This window comes from Synchiropus splendidus, chromosome 6 (genome assembly GCF_027744825.2).
Source record: "Synchiropus splendidus isolate RoL2022-P1 chromosome 6, RoL_Sspl_1.0, whole genome shotgun sequence".
NCBI lineage: Eukaryota > Metazoa > Chordata > Actinopteri > Syngnathiformes > Callionymidae > Synchiropus > Synchiropus splendidus.
The window spans coordinates 4,673,568-4,689,376 of NC_071339.1; the positions used below are offsets into that span (position 1 = coordinate 4,673,568).

At 41.6% G+C, this 15,809-nt stretch overlaps 1 protein-coding gene across 5 annotated transcripts in view; it reads right to left on the reverse strand.

Moving 5' to 3' along the window:
• Nucleotides 1-15,809, reverse strand: part of itpr1b (inositol 1,4,5-trisphosphate receptor, type 1b) — a 71,830-nt gene that overhangs the window by 41,461 nt on the left and 14,560 nt on the right. The window contains exons 14-43 of one of the 5 annotated variants that reach the window (XM_053869265.1): nucleotides 14,928-15,027; nucleotides 14,702-14,862; nucleotides 14,497-14,638; nucleotides 14,273-14,431; nucleotides 14,019-14,191; nucleotides 13,751-13,870; nucleotides 13,488-13,679; nucleotides 13,159-13,410; nucleotides 12,944-13,085; nucleotides 12,722-12,875; nucleotides 12,155-12,348; nucleotides 11,953-12,091; nucleotides 11,834-11,888; nucleotides 11,603-11,768; nucleotides 11,352-11,519; nucleotides 11,016-11,087; nucleotides 10,623-10,760; nucleotides 10,434-10,559; nucleotides 9,935-10,135; nucleotides 9,599-9,850; nucleotides 8,487-8,612; nucleotides 8,287-8,415; nucleotides 8,152-8,169; nucleotides 7,838-7,864; nucleotides 7,445-7,565; nucleotides 6,099-6,283; nucleotides 5,251-5,399; nucleotides 4,122-4,233; nucleotides 3,735-3,770; nucleotides 339-374 (exon numbers count right to left, since the gene is read on the reverse strand). In XM_053869265.1, the coding sequence (XP_053725240.1) occupies nucleotides 339-374; nucleotides 3,735-3,770; nucleotides 4,122-4,233; nucleotides 5,251-5,399; nucleotides 6,099-6,283; nucleotides 7,445-7,565; nucleotides 7,838-7,864; nucleotides 8,152-8,169; nucleotides 8,287-8,415; nucleotides 8,487-8,612; nucleotides 9,599-9,850; nucleotides 9,935-10,135; nucleotides 10,434-10,559; nucleotides 10,623-10,760; nucleotides 11,016-11,087; nucleotides 11,352-11,519; nucleotides 11,603-11,768; nucleotides 11,834-11,888; nucleotides 11,953-12,091; nucleotides 12,155-12,348; nucleotides 12,722-12,875; nucleotides 12,944-13,085; nucleotides 13,159-13,410; nucleotides 13,488-13,679; nucleotides 13,751-13,870; nucleotides 14,019-14,191; nucleotides 14,273-14,431; nucleotides 14,497-14,638; nucleotides 14,702-14,862; nucleotides 14,928-15,027 (4,045 nt within the window). The remainder of the gene's footprint in view (nucleotides 1-338; nucleotides 375-3,734; nucleotides 3,771-4,121; nucleotides 4,234-5,250; nucleotides 5,400-6,098; nucleotides 6,284-7,444; nucleotides 7,566-7,837; nucleotides 7,865-8,151; nucleotides 8,170-8,286; nucleotides 8,416-8,486; nucleotides 8,613-9,598; nucleotides 9,851-9,934; nucleotides 10,136-10,433; nucleotides 10,560-10,622; nucleotides 10,761-11,015; nucleotides 11,088-11,351; nucleotides 11,520-11,602; nucleotides 11,769-11,833; nucleotides 11,889-11,952; nucleotides 12,092-12,154; nucleotides 12,349-12,721; nucleotides 12,876-12,943; nucleotides 13,086-13,158; nucleotides 13,411-13,487; nucleotides 13,680-13,750; nucleotides 13,871-14,018; nucleotides 14,192-14,272; nucleotides 14,432-14,496; nucleotides 14,639-14,701; nucleotides 14,863-14,927; nucleotides 15,028-15,809) is intronic. The other 4 variants (XM_053869266.1, XM_053869267.1, XM_053869268.1 and 1 more) reach the window with 4 other exon arrangements.

Here is a 15,809-nt window from a genome sequence, read left to right on the forward strand (position 1 = left end):
GAGTTGGAGCAAATAGACCATGCAAGTTAAGAAGGGAGTGGTTGTGAGGGAAGGTAAGTCATGCAACGAAACATGTTATACTTCATATTGCTATCTCATTCTGTTTAAAACATTTGGGGGGATAAAAAAGAGCTGAAACATATGGACATACATAACAACTGACTGATGTCGCCGTTTGTTCAAAAGAAAAGTAAAGAAAGTAAAAAACCCAACTTCAAGAGGATCAACCTAAGGCAATATTCAGGGGTGGAATGGGGCTGTTTATCTCAAAATAGAAAGAGGACAAGCAGTGACCACTCTGATCTCTTATGAGGGGTCAGCATGGGTCTAAAACACACCTCAGCTGGAACTTCTGGCTCAGGCGGAGGTGCCAGCTAATTGGAAACAAAAGAATGATGTTAGTTGGAAACGCTGATGAAGTCGCTTCGGGGTGGCAGCGTTATTGTGACGTGGCTGACGGCCGAGATCGAGAGATGAAGTTGCCTTTCTTTGCTAGACTCTACATACAAGCATGCCATAGCACAGCCACCGCTAGAGAAGAATATGATGCTCAGAAATGACTTTGACATGTAGTGTGGGATGAATCTAACACAGCACGGAAGCAGCAGCACTTTTTCGCCGTCCCCACATCAGAGACCATCAGACACACTTCACTACGTTGTGGTTGCTAGTCTGAATCCAGCTGCAGAGCCGTGCTGCGTCTGCTATGCCTCAGAGCCTATGTGCCATCAACATATAAAAGTAAAGGACAATGACAAATGACATGTGAACCAGAAACCCCTGCAGGCTCTTCATCAGAATAATGACTACTTAGCTACAGAATTAGGTCTTCTCAACATAGAATATTTAATTTTATTTTTTCTTTTCGACTGCTTGTTCCTGTTCTGGTGGGTAGAGGACTACAGCCTATACCAGCAACATAGCTTGTTTGCCTTGTTATTAGCCATTAGCCGTGGTTAACAGCCTTCAGCTTGCAAACATGACTCAAGCATGTTTTTTTTTTTGGAAAACCCAACTGACTGACTGAATCAGAGAGTGGACCTACAAAGATTTACAGCCAACTCTGAAACAGCTCTTTGAAAAACAATGAAAATATTATTCCAAATCTCCTGAGGCTTTGAATATAAACCGACATTTGGGTTATTTGTTTGTGATGTAACTGGTTTTTAAATTTAATTTTATTTGTTTCCTGGTGACCTATTTTATTTAAATCAGTGGTTCTGTTATTCAACTTAATAAAAACGTTTCTAAATATATGCAATTTTTTCATCTCCACTCGTTTGAAAGTGGAATACACTACAAACTACCTTCCTGGGTATCAACATTGAGTCTGGAATCTAACCCTGGATTTAACACATCAACACCCATGAGCGAAGAAATGAAAAGAAGAACTACTCACTATAAAAACAAGAAACCAACAAAGGGCAACAGACACAAAGAGACACCACGTTGCTTCCTCCCTGCTGATTAATTGCACAATGAGACAGGAAATCCCCGAAATGAGTCTGTTCTTCAAGTCACTCTTTTGACTTCAACTGACCTATGATGAAGCTGCATTACTAACCTCATCATTTCTCTCCTTTTCTGGATTGATATGACACTAGCTTAGTGTTTCAACGTCACTTGAAAACAAAAAAACAAAACAAAACAAAACATAGTGGTGCGTAAAACTAACCGACACTCTTAAAGAAACAGCTAACTCTTATGTAAGTTGGCACAGCATTCTGGGGGGGGGCAGAAAATGGCACGTTCATGAGAACATGCGTGAACTCGGCTGTGGTCTGGAACAACCAAAAAGGACAATCCCACGCACTCATTCTTGGGATGAAAGACAAAAAAAGAGCAAAAATCCAACTGAAAATGAGTGACGCCCTCACAACACTTCTTTATATAACACACACATGTCTCGCGCTTACTTCGCAGCATTCTCTCTCAAACCATATTACGTCACCACAGTTAGAACCAGACATCCTCTCATCTGACCTTTCAGCCTCACCAACACGTGAGGAAAAAGCAAATGCATGCAGACAAGGCTGCCACCAGCACTCCTCTGTTTGATCATGTTTCTATTCCTGGCAGAATGAGATAACCTTGTCTAATAGGTGAAGCGTCGCTCTGCCTAATCCTGCTCTCTCTGGTTACACTCCCTGGATAATTGAACACACACGACAGCACTGCTGACACATCACACACACACTTTTAAGTTTTACGGCTGCTGCAGGAAGGATGTAGTGGAATGCATTCTCTTTGAACTGAGTGAGACCCGGACAAAAGCAGCCATTACTGTATACAACTGACTTGCAACAGAGCATGAATGAATGAGTGTGAAGCGGGTGCCTGTACATTCCTAGAATGTTATACTGACACAGTGGCAAACTAGAGTTCCTCTCTCCAAACATATTCTGAAAGGAGGGGATTTCCACTCCAACAGAGCAGGGTCACGTTGATGCGGGAAGTAATAAGATACAGCATTCATGTTGCTTCCTGATAATGCTGGAAAGACCCTTGGCCTCAATCCATTTCCATGAACAACATGTCAGCTAAAACAATGACCTTGGCAGCATGGTTGTAGAAACAACCCATTCAGTGTCATACAAATCGACAGCTGATGATAATAGGGTGAGAATAAGGGAATACACACATTATAAAAATAATAAAGAGCGATTGTCTGTGTTGAGTGGGTGTGACTAGTTTGATAGCAACTGATAATATTGCAGTGTTATCATTTCCTCCATCTAATCAAGGAGGCCATGTGATAATCTGCAGTGATACGTAATACATTGACGTTGGGAAAGTGGACTTTCACGTCCAATATTGACGCCTGAGACAGCCTTCTGTGGTACATGTTGACGTCTTCTTTCATGTGACACCCGCCCACAGCGTCAATACGAAACACTGGGTAATGACTTCAGCGTCAGTATAGGACGCAAAAGTCGACTTTCCAGACTTTCCAATATATTACTCCACTCTCTTAACTGAGAGAATCGCAGAATTGATTGATTAAAACGGAATAAACAGTTTAGCTCAGAATATCATGGAATTAGACATAATGTGGACGATTTTGTGTGGAAGAGGGACGTGTGTTCAAATTGGAAGAAAAGCATGTGGCACATTAACTAAAAACAGTGTCACCACAAATCAAAAGGGGAAACAAATCTCAAGAAATAAAATGGAAAAAAAAGAATCAAACAGATTTCGTGCGATGCTGTACTTTGTACAGTGTGAAAGCAGCTAGAAGTTAGTGTTATTGTTGGGCTGGTGCCGTGACTGCAATTTCTTGTGTTACCACTTTCATGTTTGCTTGTGGTACTTTGATTGGTGGCGTTTAAATTGTTCCTGTTAATGCGCCATGTAGGCACATCATTGTTTACTGTTGATCTATCTTACTCTTCAAAGTTATAGGTCATAGGTTTTGCAATACCCACTCTGCCTAGCACATCACACACATCCTGGCTACTGTCATACGTCAATCTCTTTGTTTGGAATTTCCCACTGAACACAGAATATAACCACATAACCATGAAGGCACAGAAGACAAGGGCATCTCATAATGCGAGCTATAGACACCAATACCCAACTGTTCACTGACATGGAAATAAGGGAATGGGATGCACTATGCTGCGGACAGGAGTTACAAATGGAAACATGAAGCTAGAAAGCTCATTTATGTTTTGTTTTTTCTTCAGGGAGACAATTACAATACTAATTAGCATGGAATAAGTAAAATGATCAACCTCAGCCACATCCATCTCATCATCAAAGGCAATCAGCTGCAAGAGAAAATGTGTTAGTAGATTAGTAAAAGCTGTCACATACAAGTTAAAGTAGCATGTTGCGTTAGTTGGAAAACTGAAGTGTTAGCATGACATAGAAGCTACATTAGAAAGTACCTTCAAGTGAGACACTTTTTTTTCTACTGGATTAGCATATTGTTTTTAGGCCTGGTTATTATTCCATTATTTATTATCAAAAACATGACATTAAAGCGCTTTGGATATAACAAATGAATGGTACACAACACGTCTAAAATTTAGTCGGGTTAGAGCATGCATGCTGTTAATTCAGTTCAGAAAAACATGAAGGGGTCATAATGCGATGGAGAAGACTGGCAGAAGGTGTACCTTCTCCCCATAGCCACGATCTTTGGTCATCATCTCCCTTAGTGTCTGAAGGACTTTGATGCAGAGCCGCTCCTCATTCTCCTCCAGCAACTGCTTGGTGTGTTTGATTAATCTAACACAGTAGAGAGAGACATGATTTGAATAAAACAAACACTTTTCTGTATTTCCTTCTCCAACACAATATATGGAAAATAACTGCAGATATATATGAAAACAAAAAAAAAAGGTGGTGTGCAGTAACAGATAACGTTCATCAGAGAAAGTAACAGCTCAAACAATCCACTCGCACTGTAGCACGACAGACGTGAGATAATCTCTACAGTAACTTGCTCCATGTGCCACACCAGTTTGTCTGTAATCCAGTCTAAGCCCTGTCATACTGAAGGGTTGACAGTGTCACACATGGTACACTTGAACACATTAGTATTAAGTAAATAATGCCAAGTTCAGATAGATTTCATATATGAACTACACACTGCTGTTTATGAATAAAGTAAAGTAAATAAGCTCGTGAATGCAGCGTGCGCCACCGCCATGCACATGCTGTCAGTGGAGGTCTGCAGTTGAAGCTTTGAACGGCGTCTCTAGCTAAAATGATGGCCAAGATATGGCCCGTTATGTGTGTGCAGTTTGAGCACCCCAGTGACCTTTCCCCTACTCTGCAGCTCCGTCGCCATGGCAATGCTCCCCCTCCCTCTCCCTCTCACACACAGCGGCTCTGCTGAGTCATTATGCTTCAGACGGCCGAGTTTCATACTGCCCGAACCAACGGCCATAACTCGGAAACCGAGCACAACATGAGAGACCTCAGGATTTCATCTCTAACTGATCCGAATGTGGCTACAGTTTGCCGTTTGGCCAAGATTGCGAGTTAAAAATGAGCAACTTTGTCAAGATTTTTGGGCTCACTAACTTTTCAATTTTTGCCAAATCAAATCTCTTTCGGCTCGATTTGTGGGCAAATGGTTGTACTTTTTTTTTTTTTTAGGGGGACAGAGGACAAGTGGGTCTGCGTTAGGATAATTGTGCTCCTCTATCATGCTCATCACCACTAGATTACAGGAGCTTATACAAGAGGAAACATTTGAAGACAGAGCAGTTGGAAAAGGGAACTTGAGCTGAAGCCTACTTTGATATAAATCCTCCACTTTCACATTTCTTTCGAGCATCCGTGTTTTCAGGAAAGAGAAGCTCCGGTCGATGAAGGACATCCACCAGTACAGAGAGCTCAGCTTGGACCAACGGCCTGAGTCGATCTTCTAGAGCAGACACAATGTCCTACAGAGCAAAAACAATATATACAAGCAGCTGTTGAAAGACCATTGCTGAAACGTATAAAGAGCTTTATTGTGATTTTTTTTTTTTGTTTACGATTGTTACATTATATTACATTCCTGCGTTCAGTCAACACACATAAATAACAAAATTGTAAACGTCATGCAACACAATAGAGCTGAGTCAGCATGGGAAAACCGGGATGAATTTTTCCACTTTATATTGTGGGAGCAATGTGCAAGTGAAAACAGAAAGTTGGACCTCCGTCATGAAAACTGAAGCCACCCCCTCACCAAAATCGTTGGTTTCCTGTGCAAAAGGCATCATTTAAACAGAAGAAGACGGGCTGATTATTCCACAGAATTCTGAGTCATGTGTTACAAGAAAACAGGGCGCAGCATGGGCGGCCGACTGAAATGCATCACTGTTTCTGTTGCGCAGCATCAGAGCCATGGTTGTGTAGAGTGCAGCCTATTGCACACTGAGCATCAGTGATTCATAGTTAAAGACTATTGAACATAAAAAGCTTGTCATTTCCAACTACATGTTCAGTTTGTCAACATTAAAGCACATCATGTCAACTTGTCTTTTTTGTCATTGCCTCTTTTCTTCATGCTTGACAGCGTAAGTCATCGTAGATAATGTCATGCCAGAGGGAAATGTAATCGCCCACCCCTCGAATGGACAAATTCTTTCACTGACCTGGAGTCGTTCAATAATGTTCCTGTAGTCTCTGGACGTGGTCAGGCCAGAGTCCCGTCTGGATGTGTTCTTAGCTGATAGTCTCCAGTTCAGAATGCTCTTCTGCACAACGTTGTTGGACTTCACAAACAGGTTGTTGACCTGACTGTCCAGGTCCACTGGGATGGCGATGGCTCTGCTCTTGGCTGTAAAGGGCAATTAAAAACAAAAAAAGATGACTGGCATTCTTGACCAAACATGACAGTGAAAAATTGATTTGAATTCTACAACTGATGTCTTTGATCCACTTCTTTTGACCATGAGTTGGCACATCAGCAAACTGGTCTTGCTTGAACCCCTCAGACAGAGATTAATAGTAGCAATGCATTTTTAATGCACTAAATATAAACATTATTATCTGTACTTTTCCCATGCTACATTTCTTTGCAGTGCTCCAACATTTACAGGCTGTGATTTTTAATAGTCAATAATAATCGCAACCTTACCAAATATGTTGCTTACAACCCCCATCTCCACTATATTAAAAACAAAGCAGACGCTTGTAATTTAATCCCATTACATTCTATTAAGAGGTAAATATTCTTATTATTTATCGCAATATGGATGGCTCTGCAGTAGTCCCCCGTGCACCTATGTGGTGTATCAGTCCAGGTGCAATTTTTATGTATAACCTTTATGATATTAACTGAACAAGCATTTCGTTTTATAACAGGTCCGTTCCTAACAGGAACTGAAGTGTCATTGCTGGTGCTGTGTTTTCAGAGGTTTATAGGATGAGCACAAAACGCAAGTCAATTTCAAGACACAGGACACGTTTATTACAGGAATATTCTCACACCTTAACAGCTGCAGTTGCATGACCTCCTTAAGTTTCAGTTATGTGGTAATGTTCATCGTACAATATATGTGCACTCGAGTTTAGAGCAGATGCACGGGGTGTCATCCCTCCAGTGTTGATAAAACCTTGCTTTGAGTTACATTTAAAACAGATACAAAACAGTTGATTAATGGGCCATTAATTACAAGTTAACTCAACTGTAGCACAATTAATTGCGATCAAAAAGTTTAATCCATTGACAGTCCTATATAAATGTAGGTGTTAGTTACTTTTTTAAGTTGTTTATTTTTTCAGTTTGTTCAAACTACTGCCAGGCAAGATACACCTTCTAAGTAGCTTCCCCAACACTACTTATTGAAGCTTTCACCCAAGGATGATTTGATAACACTTCTACAGCCAGCAGTGTAGCAAGAGCGGTGAATCGCAAGTAACATCCTGACATGTATACTTTTGACCTTATACTGTGACTGCTGCAACACCACCACCATCATCATCATCATAATCTTACCTACGTCAGACAGAACCTTAATGCAAGCCTCTACAGAGGCTTTCTGAACAGGGTTAAGCCAGTTGCAGTGGTAAACCCGAAATACCCCCTGCAGCAGCTGTACAAACACTGGCTGACGAGTCTGGAAAAAAGAAAAACAAATTATAAGAGAAGGCTAACATATAAAAGAGACTATATCCGAACAAACCTCACCAGCTTCTCTGCTGGCAAGGGATTTATGACTCGGTTATATAGAATAAACTGGGGCTAAATCGCTGCGGAGGATCGGGAGTAGTGGGACTCCTGTTTTTACAACAAAGTGAAACAGTGGAAAGCAGGATTTAATTGGACTCTACCAGCAAACGGAAAGGGGCAATCTAGTAGCATGTCACAGCCTCTGGGCACAATAAATACCTCAGTTATCTTTCCGAGAATGGCCGCCTTAAAAGAAAACACATTTCATGTGATTGGGAGTGACTGGGTTACATAAGATGTTGTTTATTGGGCTTCAAACACAACAGGGTCAACTAGGAAATTGTGAATGCACACAAAGAGGACTAATGTTGAAGCAATTGCGTCACGGCATCGCCGCATCAAATCTTGGCGTGTGACTGTGTTAGTAGTCCACCCACATGTCTAGCAGCAGCAGAGATCGAGGAGGTTGAAAAAGTACACAACTAAGGAAGGGCGACACAAAAATGGTGTTTGGGAGAGTCCCTTTTACTCACATACATATTACGGGCCATCTACGGAGAGAGGAAGGTTTCATTGAATATTCATCGACTAACAGCGCTAATGGATCCAGCTAATCTAAATGTATCGCACAGTTCATTTGACACGCTTGATTGAACGGCTTATGTTACCTGCAGACTTGTGCTCTGATCAGAGAAAGGCGAGCTGAAGAAACATGTGACAATGCTCATGACCGTCTCTGTTACATAACGCTCCAGCATGGTATCTGCATGCTTCCTGTCACTGGTGTTGTTGCACACCTAGACGTGGATAACAGGCACGGCCAGTTATTGATCATGCGCATTCTCCAGGCGATTGTTCTTAGGCTTACCCTGCATATGTCCACCAGGAAGTTTTCAAACAGCTTCCACATATGGTTGGATGTGTAGATCTCCTTCATTTCTACTTCTGTGTCGACGTAACAGTGGTTGAGGAAGTTGATGTAGGCAACCTTCACCTGGAACAGCATTTCATGAGGCACTGTCAATTAACATCCACATCCAACAAGTTGTTTGCATGAACGTACTTAATGAAAAATACAAAACAAAAAGAGCACCATTTATGTTCTGATCTATACAGCAGGCAGTGATAAAGGTTCATGAGCATCTACTCAATAGTATTGCTGTATATTGGCAACTATTTTCAGAAATGTTTTCATAGCTTTGTTTACTGTTTTATTGAGTCCATTCATGAAGATATAGCAGCACAGCAATTGAGGTATCATGAAACAGTATTTATGGGTTGATGAAGCTGTGTCCCAATTTTCAGAGGCCACTAAATGGTACCCTTGGTTTAGAAATCAAATGAGGTTTCATTGAATTTGTTGTTCAAGTCCAGACATTTTACAGCAGGACACAGTTTCATGAAATGCTAAACCATCAATATTGTGTGATGAAACCTTCATTACTAAATAGTGAACACCTGCAGCTTCCAATCCGCAAGTTATTGGTGCATCTTTGATGTGACATCATCAACTCAACACAAAAAGTTCCTAAAAATACATTAGCCTCAGAGCAACCTCCAACTGGTTTCCTCAGATGTTTATTTCCAAATTTTACTGTTGACAAATTTAAAATCAATATGCCAAGCAAGCTCCTAACACAAATTCAGTCATCACTATAAATAAGTCCCATGTTGCCAGTTGAATTGAAACGTATAATTGAATCAAGCAGATAAACTTCAAATTCACTTCTTTTGTAAAACTCAAGTGGATTGCAAAACCTAAAGGAGAAGGTGCTGCTTTGCGAAGTGTGAGCATGACTGCAATGATCTTTTTTACCAAACAGATCGAAGGAAAATTATTAATAGCAATGAAGGAATGGATCAAACTATTAAACTGACAAAGCATAACAAATTAAGGATCCCATTAATAAGCCAAATAAGGGCAGTTACTACACCTGCAAACCAAAGACTGCATCTACAATAGAGCGGGGTACACTGTACCTCAGGAATGCAATCTTCATGAGTTACCACACGGACAATGTCATCCAGGGGCAGCAGCGAGTTGCACTTGATCTCAGTGTAAACATTCTTGCCCTCAGTACAGACGGCCAGCAGCTCCACCAAGTGAATGTGGTACATGAGGTGGCTGTTCTCATCCATGCGGTCCCGCTCAGAACGCATCATCTGGACCAGTGTTTGGAAGGATGCGCGGTCATTGTAGAACACCAGGACGTCCTCTCCTGAGTTCACAAGCTATGGATGATAAACATTTATTTGTCAGGGTCATTTTACACTTTACACATGACTACACTGGTCATTTCCATTTTGAGAGATCACCTCAGCCATTACGATGTCCTGACACTTCTTTATGAATTTATTCTCAGCCTTCACGATGGTCTGCAGGAACTTGAGGTACTGCACGTGTCGACCATGACTCTCAGTGCAGTGGACAAAGTGCTGCACCACACGCTCGTTGATTTCGCTGCACAGCTGAAAGTTGTTCATGAAAATGTGCTGCATGGTGACGGCCTCAAGAATCTGGGAGAGAGGGTGAACGACTCAGGAGTGCACCAATATGGAATTATTATCCACTTTGACGTGGTTTCATATTTTTGCCCAGAAATGCGTACTCTGTACGACCAATATCATCTCAAACTACTGTGGCCATGTAGATGTTCCAGAGGACTCACTTCTTCTAATGTGTTATCAGAGCCTCCTCTTCAATTTGATAAACAAGCATGTTTTTTTTTTGCCTCATCATTATCTTCTATTAGCAGGTTGTACTTTGTTTATTTCTGAGCAAGGCTTCAGTATTATTTCCAACATCCATCCTTACCCCGGGATTTAGAAACAGATTGATGTGCTTGTGGAGAAGAGCTTGGTTCTGCTGGTTGCCTGCACAAAAGTTCTGCAGAAACTCATGAGCCAGTTTCATGATCTCCTGCATTCGAACATCTTCACCCTGATTGAGAAAAGACCGTTAAATATTCCCAAAACAACAAACGTAACACAGTCTTTATGGTACCTTCTCATATGGGATCTGCAGTAGCTCCAGCACCACACTGTGGGCTCCCATGTTCCTCAGTAACCTCTGCTGCTGCTTCTTACTCTTCTTACCTGAGCTACCCTCCTGGACGCAGAGTTTACTGAGACGCAACAAGATCTGGTCGCACACAGAAAGACACATGTTGACAGACAGGGACTTAAAAAATAGTGATGGTAGATGAGTTATCACGAAACAGTATTGCAGGTTTGATTAAATACTCTCATTTTTTTTGGTTTAAAAATGATGTTAGGTTTCACTGAATTAGTCAAGTCAAAACATTTTACAGCAGACAGTGCCATCTGGTGGCCTCTGAAAATTAGGACACTGTTTCATGAAACCTCATCAACGCTTCACTATTAAAAATCAACTCACCTCTTTTACGACTCTGTAATTATAACTGCTGGTGCTCTCAGTATTCTTTTTGTTGGAACTGAGCGAATCCCCCTGAAATAAATAATTTGATTCAAACATGGGCTTCAACGTTGATTTGCAAAATCCAGTACTGGTAAATATGATCTTTTATTTCAGTCAGAGAAACCTCCATTTCTGAAAAATATAACAATTTTCATGAAATAAGGCCAAGTTTTGTTACCAACCTTGAGCCATGTTTTCAATTGAAATGAAATGATGTTTAATAATTCCAAGTAGGAACTATGCTTGAAAGACATATGACATGTTTAGTGATTTGTTTTTCATTAAAGATTACACCTTCTTTTTGGTCTCAGACTCAGAAGGCCCGTCTCCATCCAACCCATCTTCTCCTTGCCTCTTGTAGACCCAAAGTTCAGACTTCTCCACAATTGAACGCAGCTGATCCAGGTCTGACTTGATCTGCTTGTAATTATCAACATCCTGACTGGTCACCAGAAGCTGGACCTGAATTAAAGGCAATATTTAACAGACACTGTTGAATTTGCTCTAATCATAAGTGCACAGTCCAACTTGAGCAAGCATCTTACTTGCTTAAAAGCCATGAGGACTTCCTGTCTCTGACTGAAGTGTCTGAAAAGAAGGTGAAGCGCTCCGGACACAAGAGGAGGATAGTCGTGCATGGTCAGGTGCAACAAGACTCGTAGGAACGTTCGGCCTCCGTGGTCATCCAAGTCCAGCGGTGTGTTCTCCTCACTGGAGCAAATGTAAACTTTAGAATATGGAGCACAAGAAGTCCTCTTTAGGTTAATTAGCCATACCTTCCTCCAAAGATGGCTTCAGCTTGTTCCTCAATGTTCTCAAAGTCAAGATTTCCTGAACAGAATTGATCAAAAACGCAGCTTTGAATGCTGAAGTCAGAAGTGCAAACACTCCATACCTGGCATCGGTCCTGGCAAACCACTCATTCCATTTTGAGTTGGAACATTGTCACCTTGTTGGTTGTTCTCATCAAACTCACGTTTGAATATGCATAGGAGGCAGGAGATGCGATAGTCAAGCCGCACGTTTAAAATGAACTGCAAGAAATTATCAGAGCGGTTCAAAGCAGAGCCAGAGAAACAGACACACTGCGCACATACCTGAAGAATCTCAATGACTTTAAGCTTGGTGTCCATCACCATGATGTCTTCTCTCTCTGGTTCAACCTGGGTTTTAGCCACATCGCCTTCAGGCTGGTGAGCAGGTGCGGTGGGAAGCAAGCCGCCTCCTCGGAGGACCACCTGGGTCATCAGCTCTCCAACCCCATGAATGGATTTCATCACATTACTGCCAGCTGCAGATGATTGGCGGAGTAGATTGGCATATTTTAAACAAGCTTTTTTAATACACAGGTAATTCAAATCTACAAATCATCATGTGATCTCCATATGCACATGTATAATTATACACAGAGCCAGGTGTGTTTTGTATAACAGAAGTAAGGGAGAAAACAGGACAATATTACATAAAAGCTAGTCCATTAAAAAGTAAGGTTCAAGAGCTTTCAACGTGGCGAATCCGTAAAGGGTATTGAACGTGTTGTCCGCAGAGTAATGGAAAGATCCTGGCACTAGATGATTCGGCCAAGAAGTGGAATGTATATCAACAAAGATACATCTAGCAGGACTCATGTTGAGCATAAGCCAGTATCCAGTTCCACTTCTTACCTTTGTTTTCCTCTCCCTTCTCTATCTTGTTGATTGAGTAAATGGTGCTGACGTGGACACAGTCTAAAATATTTAGCAATATCTTCGTCAGTCGTAGAAGATCACTGAAGTTGTAGAAACCAAAGTAGATGAGGTTTCTTGCAAGGTTGACCACCTAGAAAAGGAAACTCCTACGTTAAAGACGATTCAAAATCCGCCGTTGTTTTCAGAGTGAGGCAATACCTCAAAAGTGAGCTTGTTCTTCTCTTTGTCAGAGAAGGGTATGTTTTGTGACACCACCTCTCTCAGATAGTTCTCCACAAAGTCCATGGTGAGGCAGAATCTCTCCTTTATCTCATCTCTCGTGGTCCCATCATTGTCATAGCTACAAAAGAAAACATATGCATATGCAACATGCTTTATATTAGTGCAGGAGTAATTCAATGTACCGAACTCACTCATCAATTGCAATCTGAGAAGGAATCTCAGACCAAAGGCGTGCATATTTAACAGGTGTAACTTGCTCCTGAGGGTCGCGGTCTACGTGCATGTGTAACATGAGGCGGCAGAATGAGGCCCGCAGGTCGTACGGCAAGTCCTCATCAGCCATGCAACGCAGAATTAAATCAACATCCAGCTGACCAGAGATCTTATTGATAGCCAGGTACTGACGGTCCAAACACATCCGGGCGAAGAGGTTCAGTTGACACCTGTCGGCAAACAATACACATTTGACCCTTCACAGTCAGATCCCTCGAGAAGGATTTGCCTAAATGAAGCATCTGACCTGTAATAACTGACAACCTCTTGGTCCTCTTTCTGTCCCTCCTTAGCGTCCTGTGCCAACTCTCGGACACTCTTACTCCTTATTTCCTTGAAGTTATCTTTCCAGAAGAGCCAGACCTCCTCCTCATCCTCTGCCTCCATCGGTTGGTCTCCATTCGCAGGCACCTCGATTTCAAACCGTGACAAGACCAGCCTAACAAAAGCACAACATACATTACAAACAACTCCGCAAATGTGGGGTGAAGAAGTGTCAAAGGAAATTACTTTGTTTCAATGAGGATGTCTCCATTTGACGGGTCCAGCACAGCGTTGCAGATGAGTTCTTGTGTCACAGGGATGGACTTGTTCATGGACACACAAAGATCTGACAGATAGTCCAAGAACCTATAAAGGGGTCACACGCATGCTGTCATTCCAAATGGCTTTGCATTTGCTTTGTGAACAAGTTAATGGACCACGCCTATGAATGTAGATTGAGATACAAAAAACCTTGGATTGTCATCAACAGAAAGCTCTCTCCCATCTCCCATACCTTGGTTCCCTGTTTTTCCTCACTAAGGTCACAAATGTGTCGATCTCAGCAGCAGTGATATGTTTTTCCAACAACTTCCTGTTGTTGTGAAGTAATGCCGTGATTGTGTCTTCAGCGAGAACATCATATCCAATCTGCTTCTGCATGAAGCGAAACTGTTTGGCTATATATTCCTGCAGCAGGTGGGAGACATGGAGACATTATTTCATTACAGTTCCCTGGATTGTGGTGCTACATGCAAGTTCTTCACACACCTGGTTTTTTCTGTAGTCCTGCTGAGAATGGCGTAAAACTCGGTAGCAGAGTCGGCAAATGTGTCTGAAAGGAGCATGACGCTGATCTCCTAACTCTTCCAGGCGCAGCATGGGGCCATCACCGCTGTCCGTAAATGGAGCTTGGAGAAGTTTGAAGATCTGTGATGTAAGAAATATGAATATAAAAAAACAAATCCCTTTTCTTAAAGAAAATCCAGTCAAACCTGTTTCAATATGTTCTGCTCTCTCATGAGCTTCTGTCTTTCTCTGTTGGGCTTGTTAACCATGATCTCTAAAACGTCCTGCCCACTGTTTGGGATGTCCACCACGAAGAAAACCAGATCTTCAAGGAGTTTTGTCACAAACCTGAGAATACAATTACATATAAGATACAATCCCATGCTCAACTCTCAACAAAAATGTGTTCACCTCCTTTCATTCTGAGTGATAGTACCCTTCTCCAGTTTGCCTGCAATTGACGCCAACACTTGACTGGCATCATTGGCAAAGTCTAGATCTCGCACCTCTGCGGGAGGCACAGGAACGATAGCAAACGCTTCTTTGTCTTCTTTAACTCCTGATGTACCAATCTGAAACAGTTGATGGGGATATTTGTCTTGATGAGCAAGTACTCAAGCTGACGCAAAATATTTACCCTCAACATCACTGGCTTTTCCTCCTCTTTGTCGATAGGGTTGTTTGTGCTGTGAACCCAGGTATTTGTGCACAGGTGTTTTAGCCGCACATAAGAGCTCCTGGAAAGTACAACAAAATGATGATCAAAAGAAAATCAAATGAGCGGTGGATGGAATATATTCACAAGCTGCGGCTCATTGACATCACACAGACAAGCATACACAACAGAATGTTGAGAAACACAACATATAAACGTGAGCGAGGAGACAGCAGTGTTTATCTTCACCGCATTAATGGAATCCAGCTCCAAAAGCGGAACTAAATTAAATCACGTGTTGATCACAGATTTGATCCAGTGCAGACGACACAGCTCTTTTCTCGATCTAAGGTAGGCAGGTTTATAGCAAGGAATCATGCAGACTTGCAGCTGTCAATCACTAAGTGTTTGTCTGCTGTTCTCGTAACCTCTCGCATAACCTCTTTCAAAAAAATCCTGATAGGGGAGAAAGAAATAAAGAGACAACTTCCAAAAGAAGCATAATTATGATGTGAGACTGTATCATGGCAGGACTTCAACATTTGACACAAATGAATAAATCAGGGCAGAAACCCCTTTCATAAATAAAAGACAAATAAATGTGAGGGGAAAATGCAATAAAACTATCAAGAATACTATCATTTGGAAATTCAAAATGCAACTCTGTGGTATATTTAGGCATTAAACAGAACCGGATTGAGTGTGTTCCATGAGCTGCATCTTTAAAATAGCTAAGTGTCAGTCACTTGTATGTTTTCACATGAACAAGTGAAGGGCAATCAAACGCATTTGTTGAAGCCTTCATGACAGACAGGAGAGAGCTTCTACATTATTTTACAATTAAATGTAGTCAATTTGAACATG